At 35.1% G+C, this 27896-nt stretch overlaps 1 protein-coding gene across 1 annotated transcript; it reads right to left on the minus strand.

Moving 5' to 3' along the window:
- On the minus strand, window positions 1-27520 carry LOC150095005 (UPF0764 protein C16orf89 homolog). Its single transcript, XM_090411595.1, has 8 exons — window positions 27313-27520; window positions 26211-26381; window positions 18384-18537; window positions 18097-18199; window positions 12592-12751; window positions 10122-10247; window positions 9615-9677; window positions 1-109 (listed from the first exon to the last, which is right to left on the minus strand). Exons 1-8 carry the CDS (start codon window positions 27503-27505, stop codon window positions 9-11), a joined length of 1071 nt encoding a protein of 356 aa, XP_090267721.1. The 5' UTR covers window positions 27506-27520; the 3' UTR covers window positions 1-8.
- Window positions 27521-27896: the final 376 nt, after the last annotated feature.

Below are 27896 nucleotides of genomic sequence, written 5' to 3' on the forward strand. Positions count from 1 at the left end.
GTTTGACATCACTGAATAATTTCTGGGGAATTTAATTCCGACATCATGTGACGAATATTGACGCTAAGTGCTCCAAGTGCTACACCAGTCCTGTGAGCAAGACAGCCACCTTAAAAAAAAAGTTGCAAATATTACATCAGCCTTTTTTTTCCTGTGTAAATAATTAACATAAAAATGTTCATTTATTATTAAAAATGACTGAATGGATAAGCAGCACACTATCATGCCACCGGAGAACATTGTTAAATGTCCAATATAATATGCACAGTGTTTGCTCAAGTAGGTGTGTCAACGCAGCGTGTTTACGATATTTGTTTATGCGTGGCTTTTTAAAATACACAGATACTTAAGTTACAATTTCTTTCATAGAGATTATATAAGCAGAAACTCAAAACAGTATTTCCAAATAAATAAATTAAGTTCAAGTCCAGTCGCTGACTGGAGGAACTTTTTCTAAGCCTTTCTTCGACCAGTTCCCGAGTTAGTCGATCTCCGGCATGGACAAGGGGGTATTTTCCTCCCGAAACTCGGGTTTTTCGTCCCGTAAACTCAAGAAAATCGACCGCAGAACCCACATTATTTCAGACAATAACATATCCTGTTAAGGTTAGGGACCATAAGATGGCAGCACGTGTTCGACAATCTCTTCATCGGTTGCCGCTTATAATTAGTGATAGTCATGGGCCTCGCTATTCCTTATAAGGGAATAAAAGACGCTAGCTTTTATTTTATGATTTTTATAAGTAATTAATAAGTGTTATTAAAATAATACCGGTATTTTAAATGTAAACTTCGGACACACGTTTTGTATATTATATACAATACGACAAGATTAGTGCAAATTGCTAACTTTTAAAATTTTTAACTGCTTAAACCAGATAAGTAAGATAATTTCAGACAATGTTTATTCAATAATCAACCGTTCGCCAGTGATCGTGCCATTTGAAAATGTTAAAAAACCACTGAGCAAGAGAGAGAGAGAGAGATAGTGTTGCGATACAAATATTATTACTTCTACTAATACTGATAGGGATGACGCCATCATTAAAGAACGCTGTAGAATCGTGAACGACAATGCTGATTACGTGAAAATGAATCAGACTAGCAATATGAATATTCATTTAGGAAGATGGATTGTTATTTCGGAGTAGGTGGAGGCAACTAAGGTGATGAGACTAATGTATTATATATATTAATTACGAATGTTCTTTTGGCCGGTTTTCCCGATGAAAAACCTGAGTTTTCGGGAGGAAAAAACCCTCCTACCTCCAGTATCATGTGAAGATCAGATTCGTATGAGAGCTCTTACGAAGACCTTATAACGGTTCTTCGCTTCCCAGATGATATTCGAATTTAGAGTGGAAAATTGCTCTTTCAAAACACTAGAAACTAATGGCGCCATCTGTTGACGAAGTGATAGACTAAATTATATCTATCTGATCCGAATGGTATGCACATTTTCTGCAGTATAAGTACAATATTGTGCTCTCAGAAAAATAAATAAAAATTAGCGTTTGAACAGGATACCGTTGTACTTTATGCCATTAAAAATCACTGAATTTTTGCAAACCTACATGCAGTTATTTCAGCCAATTTAACATATTTCGAATTCATAATATAATGTACAACTGATGCATTTGCGTTAATTTATATTTTACTATAAATAATTATTTATAGGAAATAAATAAGTTCTATAAAAGCAGTAATATAAATATGTACGCGGAAATTTAAAACACTACACTTAATTTATTGTTGAATCAATTTTTATTACTAAACACTGTACTTCTCTGCAAAAGATTAATGCCGTTCAAATGAGCCAAACATTGGAAGTTTTTTTTTTCCTAGCTTGAAAGAAAAGAAGACATCCAGATAAATATTGGCTAAAAAATCGGATTAGGTTGCTCTGAATTACAAAAAAGGAACTAAGTTTATGATTGTCTGTTAATTCGTTTATTCCAATTCTGCCAGATTAAAAGCAGGCAGAAAAAAAAATTTATATATGAGACCAATTGAGATGAGCCCGGTTGAAAAGCTACTATAAATATTTTAAAAAAAAAATGAAAAAGAAAAGGAGAAAAAGAGAAAAATATGGGTGTGCTGATCAAAAATTCGACAAAATTACTGGAGTTACCCGCCTAATGATGACACGAAGCTCTATGGAAATGGTATATAATATTGATTACCTTCGTAATTCCATCCTTTTAGTTTCGCTGAGATTAAGAAACAATTCAACCAGTCGCGATTTATAACACCGAGTTAGAATTAAAACTCCATATCGCATTTTTTTTTTTTTTTTTTTTTTGTGAACCTTCCCTGTGAACACACAGCTATAAGAGCTGTGTTCACAGGGTTTGCCTGTTTACCTTTTTAGGAAGAGAAAAACCCTCTAACCCTATATGAGACCGACTAACTCTCAATTTGATTGAAAACAACAGATAAAGATTCCTCACGCGGTATACAGGATTCGAATCCGGGTCCTTTCAACCAAAGGACTTGTCTCTACCAACTGATCTACGGAAGCTATCACTCTTACACATTTTTCTATTCATTACTGTCACAGGCTTCTCGAAGTAATTTTTTTCCAAGTATTTTAATCTCTCTCTCTCTAATATTCTTTTAGGTCTCATCTTTTATTTTCTTTCTTCTTAGTAACCAATCTACACGTTGTCTACCATCCTTATCACATGACTTCCCATTTCCATCACTTCTGTTGATATGCGCTATTATCTTTAAAGCCAGTGTTTTTCCTAATCGATATATATTTTTTCTTCTTAATATTCTCTTTCCAAAGTTGTACGCTACACTAAATGTTTTTTATTTATTTTTTATTCATTTCAGCCATGTATTCCGAGATGTATACCTCGGAATCCAGTGATTACTTGATGAAGTGTACAACAGTCACGCTGTTCCAAATCCAGTGATTGATTACTGTACATCTTGGGATTGCTGTAAATTGGTTTCCCAGCCTCTTTTCTTTGTATGCGTTGTTTATTTTATTATTCTTTTTGAATTGCCGTTTTTTATATCATTGTCACCCATGGAACGTTGTGAACTTGTAGTATATTAGTACCTAAATATTTATTTTCATTTCTTAAAAATAATTTTATCTATCTGAAGTAACAAGGTTACTTCAAGCGTTCACTAAGTGGGAAGGTGGCCTTACACAGAGATGAAACAGAAAAGCAAGCTGAAATATTCTAATAGATGACTTGATATGATGGGTATTTATAGATAATATATATTAATATTAAAACGGTCCTATGAAATTTAATTTTCCGTAACAAGCGGTTACATAGTGATGCCATCTAGTAGCACGTATAGTAAATAGAAAACAGTTAAAAGCGATTGGTAATATGGACGAATTAGCGAATAAATTATGAAATCTACTAGCTAAAAACGTACTGTAACATCGATTCCAACACGATTACACCGATTACCGAACTACCAGCCTATTAATTGATAAAGTTTAAGATTATAATTTAAGCGTAAATGCCAATGAAGAATTTTGGAAAAATTATAAAATTTTTTTCTTTACTTAATTTATTTAATTTTTATTTCAGAATTAATTTGAACTAGGTTTCTAATTTTAAATTAATTTTAGTAATAAAAACGGAAATTAATAAATTGTAGACTACGCGCAGACGAAAAACGAGTAGGTTAAAAAATGTACCCTTTAAATTATGTTACATTCTCCGATTAAAAAAAAAAAGTTAAATTTCTTGTCGGCCTAAACAAAATCAATACTTTCATTCTTTACATCTGCAACTCATGTCATTAAGCTATGAAATATATATAGATTATAAAAATAATTTCTCATCTTATTATAGAAAATAAACAAAACCTTTTCAGCAAAGATTCTAAAAGTAAGATATATTTACATATAGAATATTATTAGATTCTATTAGACCAAACCATAGGAAATGAAGTAGAATATAAAAGAATCAGAGCAATAACAAGAAGAGGAACCGGGAAAATAAGAAGATAAGACTGGGAAAAATTTGTATCAAGATTAAAGCATGACGTAAATCGACCTCAACTAAAGAGCTGTAAAATCATTAACAAATTACTCAAAAAACAAAGGATAATCTACAATTATAAGGTCCCTCCATAAAAGACTGGACCAATTACTACACCCAGCTTCTAAACAATAATAATCAAATTGAAATAAAACAAGTAATAAGTCAAGAAACAAATGAAGAATCAATACAGTTAAATGATTTAAAGAAAATATTGGAAAAACTAAAAAATAGAAAAGCTACAGGAGAAGATGGAATAAATTCAGAACTATACAAATACAGCTCTAAACCATTTCAATTACGATTAATTAAATTTCTAAACAGAATATGGGAACAAGGAAACATCCCATATTTGAAGGGAAGACAGCAATAGTCATAAACATATTCAAAAAAGGAAACAGAAAGGATTGCTGAAACTATAAAGGAATATCCTTATTAAATACATGCTATAAAATATATCTAGATATAATTAAAAGTAAATTAACACCGTGGTCCGAGGATATTATTAGAGAAGAACAATGCGGGTTTAGGAAAGGAAGATCCTGCAGAGATCCCACATTTATACTCAAACAAATTATGGAAAAAAGAATAGAATTTAACTTGCCAACATATATGACCTACCTAGATTACGAGAAAGCATATTAATCAATATACTGTCTGAATTGAAAGCTCCACCTCAAACCACAAAAGCAATAGAAAATATAATGGAAGAAAGCTATATTAAAATTAAAATTAATAATGAAACAACCGAAAAAATTAAAACCAATAGAGGTGTCATCCAAGGAAGTGGATTATCACCAATACTCTTCAATATATATATGTGTGTGTGTGTGTGTGTGTGTGTGTGTGTGGAAAGTTTTTTACCTTGGGTATAATATACGTAAAAGATACCAAGCTATTTTAAATATAAACATGATTTTAATCCATTTTCCCAAGTAAGCAAACAGACAAGTAAGTCAAGTTTGCGCCTGCAAGTAGTGCTTGGTGACCCCGCACGTAGTGCAAGTCTAGGCAACTTGTGGTAAAGGTGGAATAAGCTCTGATCACTATTCTTAATATTTACCCTTAATGCAAAGCACATCTCCTGGAGGAGATGTAAGATGCTATGTATTAAAGGCAAGGGGCCACTACCCATACCGGTTTCGACCTTTGTTGAGGTCTCGTCAGTGGGAGCCAGGCTTAGAAATACTAAGATTTAAGTAATACAGAGCTTATAAGTATGCTTATATTTAAAATAGCTTGGTATCTTTAACGTATATTATACCCAAGGTAAAAACCTTTCTACATCTATCTCTCATCCTGAGATTTTTATTTAATAAGGTCAAAGCGCACCTTTTGGTAACTTATTTTGATAAATTACTCATAAGCCCTGTATTACCTAAATCTTAGTATTTCTAAGCCTGGCTCCCACTGACGAGACCTCAATAAAGGTCGAAACCGGTCTGGGTAGTGGCTCCTCGCCTTTAATACATAGCATCTTACATGTCCTCCAGGAGATGTGCTTTACATTAAGGGTAAATATTAAGAATAGTGATCAGAGCTTATTCCACCTTTACCACAAGTTGTCTAGACTTGCACTACGTGCGGGGTTACCCAGACTTGCACTACTTGCAGGCGCAAAATTGACTTACTTTTCTGTTTGCTTACCCCATATATATATATATGTAATAAATTTTTTAACTTGGGGATATTGTATATTAGGATATATATGGATATATATATGGGGGGGGGGGGGATATATGGAAAAAATTTCAAGAGAATGGGAGAAAAACAAAATCATAGGAATTAAAATAGGAAATAAAGAATTAACCAGCCTTTTGTATGCTGACGATCAAGTTATTTTTGCTGAAAATGAAGACCAATTACAGCAAAATCTACACGTATTGAACAAAACAACAGAACAGTATGACATGAAAATCTCAATAAATAAAACGAAATCAATAGCATTTCAAGATAAAGAAATTAAAATATGCAAACTAGTCATCCACAACAAAGTAATAGAACAAGTGAACAAATTTAAATATCTAGGAAATCACACAGGCCCCAACGGAAAAATCGACATTGCATATAAAAAGCAAAAATTCCTAGCAGTTATTGGAGCTTTGGATAAACATTTCAGTAAGCAGATGTCGAGAACAACTGAAATAAAACTATATAAAATAATAGCGAAACCTATTCTGAAATATGGCAGTGAAACATGGACTTGGGCAGAACGAGATAAAAGACAAATGGAAGCTGCAGAAATGAAGTTGCTAAGACCGCTCGCAGGTTATAAAAGAATAAGCAAGAAATGAAGAAATAAGAAAACAATTATCCATAATTAACATAACAGAAGACATTACAAACTATAGAAAGAACTATAAAAAACATAGAAAGAATGAATGAGGACAGATGGCCAAATATTGTCTAGAAATATCAACCAAAGGGACACCGATCAAGAGGAGATGGGCAAAAGACTCTTTAAACCCTTGAAAGCGTTACAGCAAGCAATTGCCTAATAAGAGAAGCCAAGAAGAAGCAGAAGAATACTATTAGATTCATTTTTAGTGGTGTTAACCCTGGATTAGAATTCTGTTTAGAACTCGAGAATGCCAATCGAAGATGAGGTAACCAATCTTACATGTGATGAGTTATTTATATATATATATATATATATTTATTATTATTATTATTATGTTTTGCTTTGTTTTGTTTTTACTCTAGTTTTTATTCGCTAGCTGATGCCATGACAAAAATACAATAAATTTTAAGTGTTATTATGAAGTATAATTCAAAACGTTTCAAAAATTTGTTTATAAAGTTACACTTTTCATCGCATTTCCTTTAAAATATTCACCTATATATTTTGATGCAGCAGTTCCATTGTTCCTTCTTAGGAATATCATTCAATCCAACTTGCTTTTCTGACTAACCTCTGTGTCATTAAGATGACGCCATTCCAGTTTGATTTCTCTTTTCAGAAACAAAAAAAAATACAGTGGAACTCAATAATACGACGATGAGTGAGTGTTACCAATCTGATTTTTTGCAGAAACTGACACACAGACAATGCGTAGTGAGCGGGAGTATTGTCATGGTGGAGAAATCAGATGTCGCTGTTCCATTTCTGTAGCCTTTTTTTTATCACGTCTTTTCACAACCGCCTTAAAAACTTTTGCTTTAGCACAGCGAAAATGTCCTCATACTCTTAATTCTTGATAACTCATGGAAAAGCACGAAAAAAGATCTGAAAATTTGCATTAATAGTTGACAAGCATCCTATAATAGTATTGATCGAAGAGTAATCATTTTCTTCACTGAATTGCCAAATACAAGATGCCTTCCACTTGTTAATTCTGAAGACTTGGATTGCAATACTTGCTTAGTATTGTAAAATATTACAACCTTTGTACCATATTTCAAAAACTGTACAGACATCCCCATTTTTTTCCAGAATACCGCTTGTTCGCTGATAAATCATGGAGGACAGCAAAGTATAAAGACAAGAGATGCACGCACAAGGGTGTGCGCTGTACTTTAAATGGAGTAGTTTAGAGTTAACCAACTTTCACAAAGGCGTTACCATCGGTTATCATTTTAGTAATCAGTTAGTCTTTTTAACTCTACAGAATAATTAGCGCGTCGAATATCTACTGTAGTTGACGTAATTCAAAAATGGAAATGTGATGATCTGCCACATATACGCTGCTTAGAAAGAAGACAACAAGCGCCCCATGGGCATGATGCGTCATACCGTGTTACGGTATGAATTCAATGTAAAGAGTTCAATGTACTGAAATTTATAGCCTGTTTTTATGAAAGGTTTACGCATAAGTCAAACCATGCTCTTCGACTTGCACGGTGCACTTTCACCATAACTGGACAGTAGATTGTTGGAGACTTCTGAGGTTGGAAGAATTAATCACTTGAACACTCCTGAAATCATTCAATGTTTGGGTACATTAATCAGTAAAATGGTATATTATTCCATCTATTGAGTGTTTTGATGGTTATATTATGGTTGCGAAAATTTCACGTGGTTTGAAACAGGACATATTTCTAATACCTTGAAAAATGAACGCTCTGTTGGCATTTGGACTATCTGTGCATTGCACTGTCTGTGCTGTGGAGGTTCTATAGAAGTCATTCGGGTGGATATCATCATAATAATGCACCTTACAATTCTTCAAGAACTTTGGCGATATGATTCGTGATCATAGGAGTAAAGGCTAAATTTACCAGCAGAAAAAAAAATCCCTTTATGAACTTCTAGAGAGCGTTTTTGAGAAAAGTTAGCACGTCGGTTTAGTGTAACACTTTCAAGTTTAGTGCAAAAATCATTTTACTAAAACACAAGGTTTCAAAATCGTTCTTTTGACCACTTGGATCTTCAACCATCATGGGTGTGGGGTCAATAGTTGCGGCCGAGTCTTGTTACAGTAGAATGAGCTGCTTCATTATGCAGTTTTAATCCTTGGTTCTTTTTTAGTATGCCATGCTGTTCTAATATGTGTTACAGCTTTCCAAGAACTGAATATGATATTAGATAAGTACTTCGTGTTCAATCATTCTGATTGTTCATTGACTGGAATTTCTTGCCAACGTCGGATCTTTAACGACCGACGTAAGACCTAACAGCATTAAGACTCAATTTTAAACTTGATTATTCTTCAGACGAAAGGGGGGGGGGGTACAATTTCTGAGACGATCGTAATAGTGACTATTTTGTTCGCACTTGTACACTTGTCGTATGCCCGTTAAGTAATGAGATTGATTTTTTTCCAGGACAGCCCTTTGAATAAAAGTAACAAACATGTTTATAGTTTTGACCGATAGAGTGTGTTGTAATCGCAGGTGCAACTTTCGAGTTGGGGGATGCAGCAGTTTTCGTGTGGCAACCGTTGAAATAAGAGTGTGTGAGTGGAGCGTGGCAAAAGTTTCGTCATGGAGCAAAGAGCTGTGATAAAATTTTACTATAAATTACAAAAATATTATTACAGAAGCATACCAAGAGCTAAAAATGTTTACAGCGATGACTGTTTGAGCAGTGATGAGTTTAAAGTTTAAAGAGGGGAGGGAGGGAGTCCCTGTTTCTACACGGACAAATGAAAATGTAATGAAAGTAATGAAAGAGACCAAAGGGGCTCTTCCACCGTACCTTCGAACACTTATATGACAGATATAAACGTTGAGTGGAGTTGGAGGGAGATTATTTTGAATCTGTGTAATTGACAATCCAAATATAATTCTTTGTTTTGATATAATAATTACTGTCTCATTATTTGACGGGGACATTGTATATGCAGTAGCCAAAGGGGGGAAACCTTGTCAATGTTAAGAAATGCTCCTGTACGAGTATATGTGGTTAAAGCTGTATCTTTGCATGTGCATATTCAGGTTGGTTGCAAATGATATAATATGTTATCTAACAATCTTTTGCCCATTCAATGCATTGGGTCAAAAAGAAATCCAAGCTTTCCCTTTTATTTTTCATCGAGGCATATTTTATTCGAATATGCCTCGTGGAAGATATCACTTATTATACATTTCGATCATCGCTCTGACTTTAAAACACCTCGGTGAAGTTATATTCTGAATTCCTTCAGTATAATACATTACCTTCCATTTCTTTTTCCTCTCTTTTAGACTTTGTATAATCTGCACTCCACAGACCTTCTAAATCTGCAATATATAACAAACATTATTAGTAATTTTAATAATTGATAATAGCTTAAATGAATACAAAGAGACAACGAAATTTTCATTTTTTCCCTCTTTTAGAAGTTTTGACGGTGATAGTCACAAATAATTGTAAACAAATTACTTAATTAACCGAATTTAAAAATAAAATAAACAAATTACGCCGTAAATATCCAGGTTTCACATCTGTAGGTAACCATTCGACCAATCTACATATTTAGTCTTCCGATGGATATCTTTTAAGCTAAATCCACATAAAAGAGAGCCCTCTGAACCTGATTTTCAGCCGGCATTATTCTTTCTTTAACCACCCTAAGTATTTAATAAATATATAACTAAAAAAATCCCACAGTTGAAAACCTTTTATGAAAGAGACATAGAAGTCATACTAAACTAGTCACGTTGGTCAATTTATGATCAACTTACCTTGGCACCGCCATGATCTTCTGATTGCCCGATTATAACACCCTTCAGGTTGTTGCCATTCGATGATCTTTTCCAACCAATCAGTACGAAAAAATTCATGGTATCCTAGCATTCCACACAAAAGCACTGTAAAAAAGCAATTTAAATCCACGCGATTTTACTCCCGCAGTATTTCTACAAAATAAAATAAATAACTTGACAAAAAAAAATAAATCCATGGATATTCAACATATAATAACTTGAACGGATTTTTAAAATTACTTTTGGAGTATTTCAAACATTTTGATAATAAAAAAATAATAAAAGTTCATGCAGTAGCGCACTCAAGATTTAATCTTGGGGGCCGAGTTGAGTACACGATTTGAGAATACAAACTACGCATCGCATACGACCTATGACTGATCATCTGCAATGATCGCTAATTCATAAGTAGTATAGAAATAGAAGACACGACACAACGTATATATAAAAAAAAAATGAATTTTAATTTGGAAAAGATTTTTGGAAAATTTTCTAGTGGGTTTTAACTTTTTCTTTGTGGGGTGCATGTTCCCTTGGCACCTCCCTCTGTGTATGCCACTGAGCTAATGCCTTTTATTCCCTTATAGGGAGTTGGCAATGCGTTTCAATCCTATCTACCTTTTGGAGACTGAGTAGGAAGTTCAATCTCCACTGCTAGACAATCGGAGATAGTTAATCCGTGGCTATCACAAATTATAAGCCGCCACCGATGAAGAGACCGGCAAGCAAGTGCTGCCATCTTTTGGTGCCTAACCCTAACAGGATGTGTTACTGTTTGCAATAATGTAGGTTCTACGGTCGATTTTTTTGAATCTACGGGATGAAAAACCAGACTTTCCAGCAGAACAAAAAAACCCAGAGATCGACTAACTCGGGAGCAAGTCGAAGAAAGGCTTAGAAAAAGTTTCTCCAGTCAGCGACTAGACTTAAACTATAATTCTATCTTTGGACGGCCTAGCGCAGGAATCCAAGCACCACTTCCACTGAGCTACATCCACCTCCTCATTTTGCTTATTAGGCATGGCCTATTACGATTCGAAACCGCGACCTCCGAGGATAAGGTGGTTAATCCTATGCCTCCTGGTGTGTCCTATTTCTGTAGGTGCGTGTGTTCACGGGGTTGATTTGCCTGTTCTGGACGACGAATAACTCGAATTTCAGGGTGGAAAAAATCCAGCTACTTCCGTATGAGACCGACTAACTGACCTTTAGTAGAAAAAGATCAGATAAAAGTTCCTCACGTCTTGGACGGGAATCGTACTCAGGTCTTTCCGACCAAAGGGCTTCGTCTAAATCGACTGAGCTACAGAGGCTACTGAGCTGCATAGGCCTACTTAAATATTTTAATTATTAAAAATAATTAATATTCATGAATATTTTAATGATTATCTTTTTGAAAGCTATTATTATCTCCTTCCACCAAGCACAAGTTCATCTAGAGTGGCAGCGGTATAAACTCCATTTTGATTGCTGCTGCCAAATACCTTGAAGGTCGTTTTTATGTCTGTAAGGGGAAAACCAAAACCCACAGAGAGGACAACCAACCCTATAATTACAGTCTAAGGTCAACTAACCTCATGTATATGGTTCCGCTGTTGTTAAACCCCAGGGTCTTGATGAGTCACCAGTAGGCTGGACTGCCATTTGACCAAAAGACCAGCTTAAGCCAGTTGTTACTGTGTAGTGTAAGGAGTGAGAAGTTTGAATTTTTATTTCCAGCCATTGAACGCATGTCGAATTTTCGCGTTTGATTGCTTTGCCATATTTTTTGGAAATCCAGTACTTGAAGAGGGTTGCGGGGTTTTGAGTAGATTGCGGAATAACTATCAGAAGAGCAACTTGATCAGAGCAAGAGTTTGGATCAGAAGAAAGGAAGTAATAATCAGATCACGAAAAAGTGGAACAGAAATCCCGAAGATCTGAGATTGATTAAGAAAATTACAATCTACAGAAATGGAAACATGGGTACGGTTATGGTCAGAGTTGCCAAGGGAAGAGCTAATATCATCGATGTATTCTGAGGGAGAGCTGGTAAACGAGGTCCAATGTGTTGAGAATGATTGAGATATTCTGGTAAGTTGATGAACGATTTGTGTTAGACCATTACTGACAACAAACAATTTGGCTTCTATTACAACCTGGTCTGTGGAATTATAGAATGCCAGTTTTCTCTCAATCTGTCCTCGTACTCCACATTCCAAGACAATAATATATAATGTGTATGGTCTAATGTAAGGTTAGGCACCACGAGATGGCGGCAGTTGTCTACCTGTTGTCCTCCTTGGATCCTACTAAAATCATTGATAGCCTTGGGCCAGTTATCTGTATTGATCGGTTTAACCTTGAACTGAAATAGAAATGGCGCAATGTCTGTCGTTCTTCAGTGACTTCAATTAAAATTCAGCAACTTTTTAAAACTTCTCAGTCTTATTTTTAAAATAAAACTTACCTTGTTCCATGAATAAATCTCGATTGGAATCGGTAAAACCATATGCAGCAATGATTTCGGCATCCCTCAGTACGTTGGTGCAAAAATAATCTTGTAGGTAAGAAATGTTTCCTTGGCCATGCAGAATACATTGGTTTTCCATCTGTTGCTGGCAGCCAAACTGACAGAAAATGTGAATATTTAAAAATTAATCCACTAAATATTTAATAATTAGCTGTAGTTGTAAGCGTAGCAGAAAAGTACCTACAAGGCGTCAGCTGTCACTATTCAAACTATTCAAAGAAATAGCAATAAATATCCATTATTGTTTCGTGGCCAAGTAGCTAAACAATTGAATAGATTTTTCTCTAATAGATGGCAGCACTGATCATCATTTAATTCTCTGGTTTCAGTATCAGAATTCATGGCATATTTAAGGCTGCCAATGCACAACCATATTTCTACAAACCTTAATTTACTTTTCTCTCCTTCCTTAACCAAGTAAAATTTAAATTATAATGAGTCAGAGAGTAAGTTATTCATGATACATGCATCTTATCTCTAGACATAAGTGTACTTATACTAGGCTACCACATGAACGGTAGCCTAGTATAAAAAATCATATTTATACTTCTCCAAGCCATCTGAATGAAGTGGAGTTTCTCTTCCTTCCAGACATTATTTGACTTTAACAATTATGTACTATATACAAATATTTTAGAACGAAAACTCCTTTTTTTCTGAACAGAATGATCAGCGGAGTGTTGTTAGTAAATAGACTTCTTTGTAGTTTATGCCTTTTCTATGGACAAGGATGTCTATGCAGTCTTTCGCAAAACTGCATAGTACTAAACCTCCAGAGAAAAGACCATTATACGTTAAATTCCAATTGCTAACTAGAGGAACTTTTTCTATCCAATTTATGCCCAATCAAAAAACCTAGTGAAGAATCACAGAAAAAGAGGCGAGCAATTGATCGTGAAACGAAGTTGCAAGTTATAAAGCAACATGAAGATGGTAAGCTCGAAGTCATGCGTGATCAAGGTGATCGCGCATGACTTCGGACGGTCTCGTTCTACAGTGACGACCATTTTTTAAAAATAAGGATAAAATCGTAGAGACTGTGAAAGGATCTACTGCCATTAAATCGACGACAGTGACCAAGCAGGAAAAGCTACTTGCATCATGGACAGAGGACCTGGACTAAAAGCACATACCCCTTAGCACTACGACCATAACCGCTAAGGCACTAAGTCTCTTCAACGTGTTAAAGGAGAAAGCAGGACCCGATTACGATTCTGCAGGACCAATTCAACTCCTCTTCCGACTATTCATGAGATTCAAGCAGAGTTTTACGCTACATAATGTTGAAATGTATGGTGAATCTGCAAGTGCCGATGAGAAGCCTGCCAAAGAGTTTGTAGAGAAATTGGATAAAGTTATTATGGGGAAAATTATTTGCCGCAGCAAATATTTAATATGGATGAGACTTCCTTGTTTTGGAAAAAAAATGTCCGAGCGGACATTCATCCATCAAAGGCTAAAATCTATGCCTGGTTTCGAAGCTCTTAAAGACCGTATTACGATTCTGTTAGGGGGGTAATGTGGCTGGATATAAACTGGAGGTGGATTGAAAAGTAACTTATTAATTGTTTGCTTCGAATAACCATTTTGCCGAAAAGTAGTAAGAAGAAACTGAAACTCTTTGTTAATGTCTTCCTCTTGACACAGCAGTGAGCGAGCGCATTTGCCTTGCGTAGAAATAATGCCAACTTTTTGTGGTGGACAATGATAGACTCTGCATGAAGATATCTGTTGGTGCGAGTTGGTTTTCTGTAAATTGAGATTTTAAATTTCTCAGAAATGCGAGTGAGTCTAACATCCAGGAATGGGAGAGAACCACCAACCTCTAATTCTGCAGTAAATTTGATATTTGTATGTTGACTGTTCAGGTGGTCAAGGAAGTTCTTTAGATATTCAGGACCATGGCTCCAAATTAAAAAGATCTTACCGAATTTGGTGCAATTGAGATAAAACTCATTTTGGCCAGGAGAAATTCATCGAATTACGTCTTAAAGAACATAAAAGAGACGTCTCATACAGCAGAACAAGAGCTAGTGCTCTGCCGAACCATGTTCTGAATTCTGCTAACACTGATGAGAAAAATCTCGTTCATCCAGTTTTATGGAACAAATCTGAAAATATCTTTCACTGTTATGATGAACTAGAAAGAAGAATTGTGGAATCGAAAGAAATCATTCCTAATCGAATACATCTTAACAACAAACTCAGCTATAATCTCTCAGATTGCCATTATGTTGCCATCCAACTTTGGTGTGCACGCGAATTTGAACGCATGCGCACGTCCAACAATGAGGAGATGCAGAGAACAGTTTCAAATGTTCAAACACTAACGCTTTGATGTTTAGTCTTTTTTATTCTTTCACAATTCTTTGTTGGTTATTCTCTCTTATTTGTGCATCGGAAGAAGTCTTCTTGAAGACGAAACTAGTCGTGCTGAATTAAAACATTATTTTTTTTATTTTTTATCTCTCGGCTTTCAGTCATTTAATCTTTTAAAAAAAAATATGTCTCTCAGCCAAGTAAATCCGTTATGCCATATATATCTGGAACATCCCTCCATTTACGCTCAACATCACTATCTACTGCTCACTAATATTATTTTTGTAATAAATTTTGTCTGTGCATTCCCTGGCCGATTTGCCTGTATGCGAGATGAACCAGTTCAGTTTGTGGGAAGAAAAACTCGATATGAGATGGGCTCACTCACCTAGTAGAATTTTCTTCTACTCTGTTAAGAAAGCTGACACCTCCCCTTTAGAAAGTTTTATCCAACAAGCATTTGAATGATTATCACAAACCGAGATATATCTCGGCTTGTAATTGAATAATAAACCTTTGTATAAAAGCTATTTTTATCTTTTCTTTTTTTAGCGAATACATGAAACCTCCTTAGCTTAGAATTAGCGATGTTGTTCTTGGGATGGAAAGACCCGAGTTCGAATCTCGTTTACAACGAGAAGAATCTTTATAAAGAATTTCATATGAAGGTTGAACTTTTTCCCTCCTGGAAACTAAGATTTTTTTCATTCCTCAAACTAAGCAAACCAAGCCTACACAATGACCCATAAGTCATGAAACATGTAGAAAGGGCCGTTCTTTGTGAAGCCGAAAATGGAAAACATTTACGCGATTGGTTTTTCATAACTAATAAAAAAAACCTGGTGATGTTTAAAAACTTATGTAGTTGCTTCATCAAGACGGGGCTTTTCTACGGCATGTTCCATGACTTATGGATCATCCTATGATCACCCTAAGGATCACATAAAGGGTCACCCGGCACATGTAGTTCATAGACAAAATTTCTTTACAGTCAGTATTATTATGTTCGTTTTATATCAAGAGATGGAGTACAACTGTGATCATGACTTCGTGTATTATCGCCATACCTTGGCCTACCTTTCGCACGAAATAACAGGAACACACACGCACGCACACATACACAGAAACTTATACTGTTTTGTTGAAGCAATCTCCCCTCACTTTATAGAGGGCGTTTTCCTTAGGGACGTGTTTAATATTTTGGCCCGCTGAGTATATAAACAGGGATATACCATTTTGTGACAAATGGAGTATCTAAAAATCTGAAAAAAAAGGGGGGGGGTACCTCATTTATGAAGTCTAGATGAAAAAGGGAGAGAAAATCTCTTTCTTCTAGCTACTATTTGAAAGAAAAGCAACAACTTTCTCCATTATCTATAAAACTAGAGAAATTATTTTAAAAAGAAATGTTCACTGCCAACTGCTATCAAAAATATTTTGCAATGTTTTCCGCCTGCGTTGTACACCATTCTTCCAAATGTCAACTCAAGGAATTAGATTTAATATAGGAAACGAAGTTTCTAAGAATATGTCAGAGTAGCTGTTCCTGGAATGAACATCTGGTTGCAATGTTTACCTAAGAATCAATAACTTAAATGGAATACTGTACTTCGATTTATATTTTTAATGAACAGTTTGCTTTAAATCACTTGATTTGGTTTGTATTTTGAAACACGGGAGGTTTAAAACCTAAGATAATATATTTAAGGAAAATCTCATAGCTGGAATAGAAATTGGGGAGGAAGATATGAATATGAATGCCATCGGAATCAATATATTAGCATACAGGATTGATTAAATAGTACCGAAACCAATGGTCTTATCAATAAATTACTTCACGATTACAGGTGCTATTCACCAGGGAGGACTTTTCCCTAAATATTAATAAACGGAAACTAATATTTTGGTGCGTTACACCACTAAAATGGCAACCAATGTAGAGAAATTGGATGTATTGGATATGCAACATGACTGTGAACTTTTATGTCGATTATCTGGATTCTGTGCCTATTAGTCCAACTCTGCGTTCCCATTTCTTTGACTTTTACAACATAATATAGTTCATTATCATCTTAATGCTCACCTCAGCAGTGTTTTAGACCCTTCAAAAGCGCAGAAGGCAAAACAGAATTGTCCATAATATCAATATAATATTCGGTGTTCATTATTCCTAGCACTGCTAAGACAAGGAGTTCTATTTCAAACAAGGCAGAACATTCCTACAATCATAACATCACCTCCACTACACCTAGAAGATGAATAATACGCTTTGGTATATGACATTCTCCCAGCAGCTACAAAAACGAATCACGTTTGCGTAATTTGAAGAATGATTCAACTATTCACAATGAGCTATGTACCGCTCAAGATAAATCCAACATGATTATGGATGGCGTCTTCCTTAGATGCACTAGTGGCCGTAACCTCAACTTTCATCGAAAATTGAGACTGTGGAGTGAATTCATAGTGTTCTGGTACCACCAACCAATGAATTCTCCGACCCTTGGTGAGAGAATCCACCGATGTAAGACTCGATAATTAACATGACAGCTTATGATAATAATCCATTTGTTTTCGGTTTATTCGCTGATGGAATTTTGGCGACATATCTCAAATACTTAAAATGTACCGAAATTGAATGACTTTTTATTGTCGCATCGAGGAGGAGAATTAGGAGATGGATTGGTTCTTTTCGAATGTTTTCGGGCTAAGTAACTAAGACTGTGTATTACATTTGTTAACTGCATGTGCTTTTCTGGTTGGTTTGTATGCATATACATATATTATATATTTGTATGAATATTCAGGAGCTCATATTGAACTTGTTCATTCCAAATAAAAACTACACATTAGTCTGTTCGCAGTATTAGTGCTTTATCTTATTTTCAATAAATATTTGCATTTTAAAACCTATATTCTTTGGCGAAAATCCGTTATAATAAATTGGTCTCACAACTTAGTTACCTCAATATAATTCACCCACTCTCAAAAACTAATGCCGTGGTCTATTTAAGAATCTTCACTTAAACTACAAATGGTACACACATCAATTTTTATCTATTTTATTATTATTATTATTAATTAATAATTGATTTATTGTTGGTAAAAATTAGCAATACTTACCTGTACGCCAATTTCTAAATAAAATACTTGGTGGGTGAGGGCGTAACCATGGTAACCTGATGAAGTCATCGCTTCCCAACATGCTTCGCTGATATTACATGGACTGGAAGAAATTTCGATTATATGTAAGTGGAAAAAAAAAAAGAAAAAAAAAAGAAAACGTTGACAGCTCATTAAGCGATTCTTGTGAGTCAATTTTTGTTGATGCATATAATAACAACACATATCTAATGATATGTTGCATATATTAAGACTTAATGACAGATCATGTTAAAATAGTAACTCACCTCGATGTCAAAAGTTCAGCAATGCATATATCTGATTGAGTTTCTCTGATGGTTTTTACTTGACAAGGATATGGAGTGTCAAGCAAATAGAGATTTACGTGTCTGAGAGGATAATTGAGCTTCCATCTTCCATCTTCAAGTAATCTTCCGATTTCTGTTAGTAACAAATCAAAAAGCATTATATAAAGAATACAAACATATATTCTTTATTATTTTAGAGGCTGAATTAGTATCGAATATTAATCGAAATTGCCTATCAGCCATATAGACAGCGAAATATGTTGAGATAAACACCTAGTATAAATAAAAATAAAAAAAAAACTTCTACGAGATAAAATCTGGTTATTTATTAAGTTAATATAAATCTACTCTGGTTGGAAGATGTGGTGAAGCACAATACATGGCCTCTCCCACTCAAATGCCAACCTCACCTTCTCGTGTACAAACGAGCCACTGACGACCGAGTATAGGCGGTATAACCCTAACATCCTAACAGAGTGAATGCTATTAGATCTGCCTGTCCAGAGGCGTTAGGTAGCAGCCCTACCACTGGACTTACCCAGCGACAGGTTAGTAACCTGCCCTGGGGAAATTCAATAAACTTTCAAGTCTCATCCAAAGAAAAGCCCGACAGACTATCAGGCAAAAGACCACAATTCAGGAAAAGGTAAACGAAATTGGAAAAAGGAACACATAATGAAGATTGCAACATGAATTGTGAGAAGCATAGCACACAAAGAACTTGATAAACAACTAAACCAAGCAAACATAAAGATATGCATAGTAACAAAAAAAAAAGGTACAAAAGAAACAAACAACTATATATAAATCTACAACGGGGTAAAAAAAAAAAAAGAAGAAGAAGAAAGAGCAAATGTCTTGAGTCTAATTTCAATGACATAGAAATTAGACTCAAGACATTAAGAGGCCACATAACAATAATTGGTGCGTATGCACCAGAAGAGGGAAAAGAAGAAGACAGTAATATATTTTATAAAGAACTACAGAATGCCATAGATAAAACAAATAAAACTATTTACTACTAGCAGGAGGTGTAAATGCCAGAATAGGAAACAAGAAATTTGAAAAATAAATTAAATTGAAAATTCTTATCAAACCGAGTTACAAAATTTCTTCATTAAAGGATCCCCGTGTTAGACAACAATATCCAAAATGCAGAAAAAACAGAAACCACAAATGAATCAAATGACATGAAGAATGGGAAAATTTGAAACAAATTCTCACTAAAGCACAGAAACAGGAATAAAGCGCAAATGGGTTAGAAAAGAGGACTACGAGACTGGAACAAAGAAATAGAAAATATAATAAAAACAAAATGGACAGTTACTAGAAATGGTTCAAAATTTCTTCATTAAAGGATCCCCGTGTTAGACAACAATATCCAAAATGCAGAAAAAACAGAAACCACAAATGAATCAAATGACATGAAGAATGGGAAAATTTGAAACAAATTCTCACTAAAGCACAGAAACAGGAATAAAGCGCAAATGGGTTAGAAAAGAGGACTACGAGACTGGAACAAAGAAATAGAAAATATAATAAAAACAAAATGGACAGTTACTAGAAATGGTTAAATTTCCAAACAATAAAAGAAGAAATAGAGTATAAAAGAAATAATGCAATTACAAAACGAGAAGTAAAGAAAAAACATAGAGAAAGATGGAACAATTTCGTAACAGAACTAGCAAAGGATTTATTTAAGCCACAACCGAATAAAGAAATAAAAGAAAAGATAAAAATACAAACAATAGATTTATAAAAATGGGTGACCTATTTCCAAAATCTCTGGACAGATGAGAACAATGAAATAAAATTTTATAAGACAAAGAATGACCTAATAGAAAATATCACAATGTTAGAACCGAAAAATATAATAAAGAAGATGAAAAATAGTAAAAAAAAAACCAGGAGAAGACAATATAAATATAGAACTATACAAAAATGCAGGTGAAAAATTTAACGAAAGACTTCTGAAATTTTTTAATATGGTTTCGATGTCTGGAAAACTCCTAACTCTTGGAAAAAGCACTCACAATCTATAAAAAAGGAAATCAAAACGATTGCAATATCTATTGGGGAATATCTATAGAGGTATTTAGTCTGCTAAATATAGGATATAAAATATATGCAGGAATATTAAAATAGAAGCTAAGCAGGATTATAGAGGACAAACTACTAGAAGAACAAAAAGGTTTCCGAAATAGATGATCCTGCGTGGATCCAATTTTTACTCTAAAATTATTAATAGTAAAGAGAGGAGAATTTCAAAAAGAAACCCACGTGGGCCTTTATTGATCATGAAAAAGCCTTTGACAAAATTAGTAGACAAAAATTGTTTATAACATTAACCGATTTAAATATACCAAACCAACTTTTACAATCCATTCAAGAAATATATACAGGAAATAAAATAGCAATTAAATTAGAACACACCTCAGAATGGAAAGATACATTAAGAAGAGTACGACAAGGATGTACCCTCTCACCTCTGCTTTTCAATACAAATAAAATTATAACAATCTGGAAACAGTATAACCCATTTTCCCCACAAATAAAAACAAATAGCCCACAAATGAAGATAGATACACTTCTATTTGCGGATGATCAAATAGTATTAGCTACATCAGAAGATGATTTACAAAGATCATTAAAATCATTAAATGATATCTCAAAACAATATAACATGACAATATCTAAAGAAAAAACAAAAATAATGGCATTCAAAGGAGAAAACCCAATAAGAAGTAAAATAGTGATAGTTAATAAAATACTAGAACATTTTGTATAATTCTGCATCGCCGATGGGAAGCCTTTGGCTCTTTATTTTTAGTAAATACTTTACGCACCGACCGAGAGTTCGCTTACGAAAAATACGCCTCTCCGACGCTTCGAGTTTCTTAGTACTGAAAGTTTTTGCTGTCTTAAGTTTCTGCCTGATCCCTGACTAAAACCAATAAGTTTGAAACAGCTGTCGGGTCAGTGAAACCTTATCAAAATGAACCAATAGGAGGCGAATATATGGACGCTTTAGCGTGCATGTCACCTTTAGGTTTGTCTAGGGCAACTGGTAGTATGGCGGCGCACATATTTCCGTAAGCTCTCTGGTCAAATTTTACACAAACTTCTATGGTTTCTGTAGTCGGCTTTGAAATGGTGTTGGATTTAATATCCACTTAATTTGTATATTAGAACAAATAAATACTTTCAAATACTTGGGATGTGATTTATCATACGAAGAAGAAAAAGACATTATTATTATTATTATTATTATTATTATTATTATTATTATTATTATTATTATTATTATTACGGGTAACTCCAGGGAGTCCTTAGACTCATCGAGGGAGGCCCTAAACATCATGTCCACACAACTATACGACATTCTCACAGTATCTATCATACCTTGCCTTGAACTCACTCACCGTCATAGCACCTACAACAGACTCTGGCAGCTTATTCCACTCATTTACGACTCTAAAAGTAAAGAACCCAGCTCTAACACCCTTGCTAACCACACTCTTGCCCAGCTTCCATAGGTGTCCCCTAGTTCTCCCACCACCAGTCCTGATCTCAAAAATATCCTCTGAATTAATCCTATAGAAACCTTTCAGCAATTTGAATGTCTCAATCATATCTCCCCTTTTCCGCCTATCAACCAATTTCTGCAACCCACAAATCTTCAACCTGTTCTCATAAGGTTCATTCCATAGACCTACTATCATCTTGGTCTCTCGCCTCTGGATCCTCTCCACCTCCTCCCCATCAAGAAAAAACATAGGTGACCAAATCTAGGCACAGTAGTCGAGATGAGGTCTTATCAAGGCTTGGTACAGAGGTACAATAACTTGCTTGTCTCTGCTCGTCAAAGTATTTTTCAACAACCAAGTGAGTTGATGAGCTGATTTAGCCACTTTTGTAATGTGACCCCTAAACTACATCTCCCTATCCGCCAACACTCAAGTCCATGGCCTCATCAATCTCCTGGAGTACAGTTCCAGCAATGTGGTATACTGCTGCTAATCTTTCCACCCCAAAATGCATAACCTTACATTTTTGTCACATTAAATTGACATCCATTCTCTTTAGCCCAAAACTCGAATCTATCCAAGTCGTCCTGCAAGATTTTGACATCTGCATTCACTATTGTCCTACCCAACTTTGCATCATCAGAGAACAAATGAACTGTTCCTCTTAGAACAGTTCAATAATATCGTTAATGGACAAATTAAATAGCAGTGGTCCAAGAACAGAACCCTACGGCACACCGCCAGTCACAGGCCGTCTTTTGGGCTCTACTCCTGAATAAACTACTCTCTGATATCTCTCCATCAACCACCCACCTATCCATCTCACCAACCCTATATCCATTCCCATGTGTTGTAGTTTACGGATTAGTATTCCATGTGGTATCCTGTCAAACGCCTTTGCCAGGTCCAGCAGTATCACTGTAAACCCATTTCCCTTATCCAGTTCGGCCGTCACCCTGTTATAAAACTTGAGCAAGTTACTGAGGCATGATCTACCCTTCACAAAGCCATGCTGTCCTCTGTACAGTATCTCATTTTCATCAATCCATTCCTGTATTTTTCCCTTGACTACTTTCTCCGAGACCTTGACAACGACTCCTGATATGCTGATCGGTCGGTAATTTGCAACAGTAGTCTTGGATCCTCCTTTATGCAGTGGAAATATTTTACCCTCTTTCCACACCTTCGGGACTAACTTAGACCCGAGACTCAGATTAAACAGCATGGTCAAGGGCACTGATAATTCTTTAGCCACTTCACGCAAGACCCGTGCCGGTATACCATCCAATCCCACAGATGTATTCACATTAAGGTTCTGTAATAGACTATTCACTTCCACTTCTTTCATCACAATTCCCGTATAAACTAATGGTTCCTTCTTTTTTTCAATGTCACCACCTGCATGATATACTCTTGCAAAGTGCTCGCTCAGTAATTCCACTATATCGACTGATTCAGTGACCTCCTTACCATTGTCATTCCTTAAAATCATTTTGCCGTGTACACTTTTTTTCTTGCTTGCAGCATATTGAACTGTTTGGGATTCTCTTTAGCTTGCATAGCTAGTTTCCTTTCATAATCCGCTTTTGCTTTTCTTACCACACTCGTTACCCTTCTGGCCTGCGCTTTATACCGTTCGTGTGCCTGCTGGTCACCTTTCTCTTTAAATTCCCTCCACAGTTGTTTCTTTTTTTGAAGCTCAAGCTTAATGGTGTTATTCATCCATTTAACCCCTACTTGTTTTATTATTCGGACCCTAGGTATACAATCAGCCATAACCTCCTGTAAATGCTCCTTGACCACTTCCCATGCTCTATCGACATCCAGCCCTTGCGGTTTTACATGCCATGCACTTATCCAAGCAATCTCCTAAGCTTGGCATACTTTCCAGCACGGTAATTCCACATATACCCTGTCTTAATCGAAAATTCCACACCTTTAGCCACCTGGGATGTGGCTAAAGGTGTGGAAAGTGACCTTATGATCACTCTCACCAATAGGTGTCAACATGGTCATAATCATTACAGTCAAATTCTCAGATGCTATTACCAGGTCAAGCACTCTCAAACCTCTAGTATTTTCAATTACATGCTGTCTGAGATAGTTATCCCTTAATAATTGAATAAAATCCATTTCCTTCCTCACATGTGTCCTCTCCTCCTTCCAATGAATGTTACCATAGTTGAAATCCCCCATAATAATTTCCCTCCTTCCACTCATTTCATCAATCTGTTTATGCATACTATCTCCACCATCTATTCCATTACCTGGTCTATAGCAGCACCCAACTGTATATTTTGTTCTGCCAGTTTCAATCTCACACCAAATAGCCTCAAATGAACTCTTTTTACTATCCTGCAATACAACTAAAATTCTTCTTGGCTGTAGTTCATCAGCTATCATCAATAACACTCCTCTCCCCCCCCCCCATTTTATTCTCTCTCTCTCTCCTAAACACAGTCACATTTCCCACTAACTATATCATCTTCCGTCAGCCATGTTTTACTAATGCCAATAACCAGTGGCCAGGAAGAACCAATCAAGGCCAATAATTCTTCCTTCTTGTTCCTAATTGAAACAGCCATAGACATAGACACTAAAATATCACTTTGTCAAAGTAAATGGCATAACAAATAATATATTTAAACCATCCCTAGTTACAAAAAACACAATACAATCAGACTATATAATGTCTTGTCAAAACCAACTCTACCGTACGGAAGCGAAACATGGGCTATAAAAAGGAAAGATGAAAAACGAATTCAATCAGCAGAAATGAAGTTTCTCATAAAAAAACAGCTGGATATACCAAGTGGGATCATAAAACAAATGAGGAAATCTTACAATCCCTGAAAATAAAACCAATTAATTACTACATAAGACAGTATAAACAAAAATGGCTAGAACATTTAAACATTTGTATCTGTATAATATTTTGGTAGTCTGCTGTTGTCCATTAAAACATTTAATGGACAACGGCAGACTACCAAAATATTATACAGATACACACAGTTAACAGGCGTAATATACCGAGCCCCCCGTCTTTTGTTATATTGACCGTAATTATTAATTGGAAATCGCTGACCAATCAGAAAAAACGTCTCGTTTGGATTGTATACATAATTTTGTTTCACTTAAATTTATAGCGAAAAAAAACCCTGCGTTAATTGCGTGTGTTCTCTGGTCGGTTTGCATTTGTTGAAATATACAAATATACAATTTGGTAAAAGTCACTGCTTGTTTTCCTCAAAGTCTGCGGGTCAAATCCAGTGCAAGGCTCGGTTGTTTTGTAAATATCTCATCTGAACTAACTTGTAGAGCAGCAGTATTATAAGGCTTGTCTTTTATTTAAAAAAAAAAAAATACAATAAAACTAAATAAACAACGATGGCCTCTTCGTTGCTTAATCTGATTCTTGTCTGACTTGTGTTGTTATGATCATGGGCAGGTCATATCGTGTAGGAAAAGAACAAAAGATAAGGGATAAATGCTTCCTATAATGTGAATCAGTTGTATGTCATTTGGCGGAGAGAGACACAGAGAGAGAGAATTTTATTTTGAAATGATTATTTATTTACTGAAACAGTACAATAAAACTATTATATATAAAAATAATGCAGCAATTACCATTCTATCTGATCTGATTTGATCCTGTGGCTTCCTCTCTTTGAGAGGGTTGCAGCTGATTACCTCACTTTATTATGCCTGCCTCTAATAGATGGCAGCACAGACAACTATTGTTGTTTCTTTAGTATTACATTTTCATTTTTCGAAACTAAACTCTTCCTGGATCGACGGAAATATACTTGAACACTATGTATGACTTTCCACGCGAAGTTAAAGATGCAGCCCTTGCTGCATTTGGATAACGGGACAAATATTAGTAAAGATCTCAAACTCGAAATTTGAATAAAATTCTTTCACCCAGAGCGAAGATATCATAATGTGTACTTTCTGGGGGGAAAAAAAGTAATTGAAGAAGTGCCACGCCCTGAAACATTTTATTTTCGTGTTTGTTACTGCAATATGTCTAGTGCATATATGCTCATGGTATCTGCATTTTCCTCTGGACAAAAAGTACAAAATAGTTAAACGGTCTTTGTTAGCTCGACACATATAGTAAGCCAGCTTTAATTTTTGTTTACAGAAAAATTAAACACACCCAACCATTTTTCGTAAAGTTTTTTGACATAACAGTGACTAAGAGGTTGTATAAATTAGTACTATATCATTGAAAATTTATAAACATCAAGTGTCTTTATACTTGTACATATCTTACTTCGAAAGTAGGAGGGGTTTCCCATCTTCACCTTTGATATAGTCTGGTTGCAGATTGAACTGGCCTTCGCTTGAAGTTGGGACAGTTGTGCCAGGAGGTGACGCTCTCTTTCATTCTTTGCATCCAGATTATTCTGCGCCATATAAGTGTCCAGTAGTACGTCCAACTGATCTTAAGTCGAAATGAATGAATGAAATTCCAAACTTAATCACTCGTTTACTGATTTTATAATATTATTTATTTAAAAATTGCAAAAATGTACGAGGGCTTTGAAAAACTGCAAAAAAAAAAAAAGCTTGAATTCTTTGTGAAATGTATGATACAAGATACTATAACCTATATAGAATAATTTATGTAGATTAAAAAGTCATAAACTACCTTAATGTTATAAAATGATTTACATTGAAAAAGCTTTGATTCATTGGCAGCATAGATTCGCTGTAATGAAGGCATTTAGTATGGAACGTGACTGCCTACCTGTCTTCAAAAAGATAGTTGGGACTAAAGTAACTCCGTTTAAAGAATTAATCCCTTAGCGTACCAATTAAAAATCAGAAAGCGGTCGTTTTTCTGCCACTGTTTTTGGGCGAGGGTGATTTGCTGTATCAAATTCATCATTGTTTTTCAAATAATGATGAATTTGTGCAAACGCAAACGAAATAGCCGATGCACGCCGTTAGCAACTTTTCTCGGCTGAAGGAAATAGTCACAAGATTGTCTAGCGTCTATATTCGGTTGTATTTATATGTGAAACCAAAATTCAAAATAAATTTTGATGCAATAAACAAAAGATCGTGTCACAGACGTCTTTGTATGTTAAGGGGTTAAAGGAATTTAAGGATTATTTTTAAAAAAATTACATAGATAAAACCTCATAAAGTGCTGTAATTTATATAGAATAATTTTTATAGATAAAAACACCATCCAGCACACCATTTTTATACGAATAAAAAAAGAGGAATATTAGCAAAGTAGGCAAAATAGCTTAGGTTCTTAAAAGATTATATATAAAGCGAAAAGTTGAGAGTTGCCATAAAGTCATTTTCCGAAGAAAAAGAATTTTTTTGTTAATATTAGAATAAATTCTTGTACAGACACTCACCCTCTGTTATACGAATTCCTAGCACACCATCCAGGTTCAAATCATTCTGTTCGACGTACATAAAATCCAACCCTATGCTAAGAGTCTCGACAACCTTTTCGACCAACTCTATTTTGTTTGTTACATCTCTAGATTGTGACGCTGAAAACACAATAAGAAAACAGACGTTTACTAACCATCTTCTTTGATACATCTGGAGACGTGTGCGTGTTGGTAAAGGAATGAACCTGCCACCGAGTTAGCTTGGATTTCTACAACGACACAGAAGCGAGAAAGAGCTTGGCATCATGCGTAGAAGATCCCAAAGGAACGTCATTGCTATGTTTACTAATACAGCTATTACGACCTACGTAATGAAGGGATCAATTAGACTTTTCCTATTGGGTGATTTCATAATAACAATCGTACGTACTTTTTATATTTTCATTTGTTTTGTAAAAGGGAAGAAATTAGGCGAAAAAAAAAAGAAAGCAATTTATAATAAAAGAAAGTAAGATTAGTTTGCATGCAACCCGACCAATATTCTTCGGGGGGAAAAAAAAAATAATAATCATTCTTTATTTAGATATATTTCGACTTCGACA

The sequence above is a fragment of the Typopeltis vanoorti genome, chromosome 21 (genome assembly GCF_054136105.1).
Source record: "Typopeltis vanoorti isolate ZY-2024b chromosome 21, IOZ_Tvanoo_1.0, whole genome shotgun sequence".
Taxonomy (NCBI): domain Eukaryota; kingdom Metazoa; phylum Arthropoda; class Arachnida; order Uropygi; family Thelyphonidae; genus Typopeltis; species Typopeltis vanoorti.

Bases quoted from the DNA above. Each gene is read 5' to 3' on its own strand.
- LOC150095005 (XM_090411595.1), bottom strand. From the start codon at position 27,505: ATGTATCAAAGAAGATGGTTAGTAAACGTCTGTTTTCTTATTGTGTTT. The intron at 9,678-10,121 runs GTAAGTTGATCA...TATATATTGCAG, and splicing joins AAGATCATGGCGGTGCCAAG to ATTTAGAAGGTCTGTGGAGT. The intron at 110-9,614 runs GTAATGTATTAT...TTTTTTTTTAAG, and splicing joins AGAGGAAAAAGAAATGGAAG to GTGGCTGTCTTGCTCACAGG.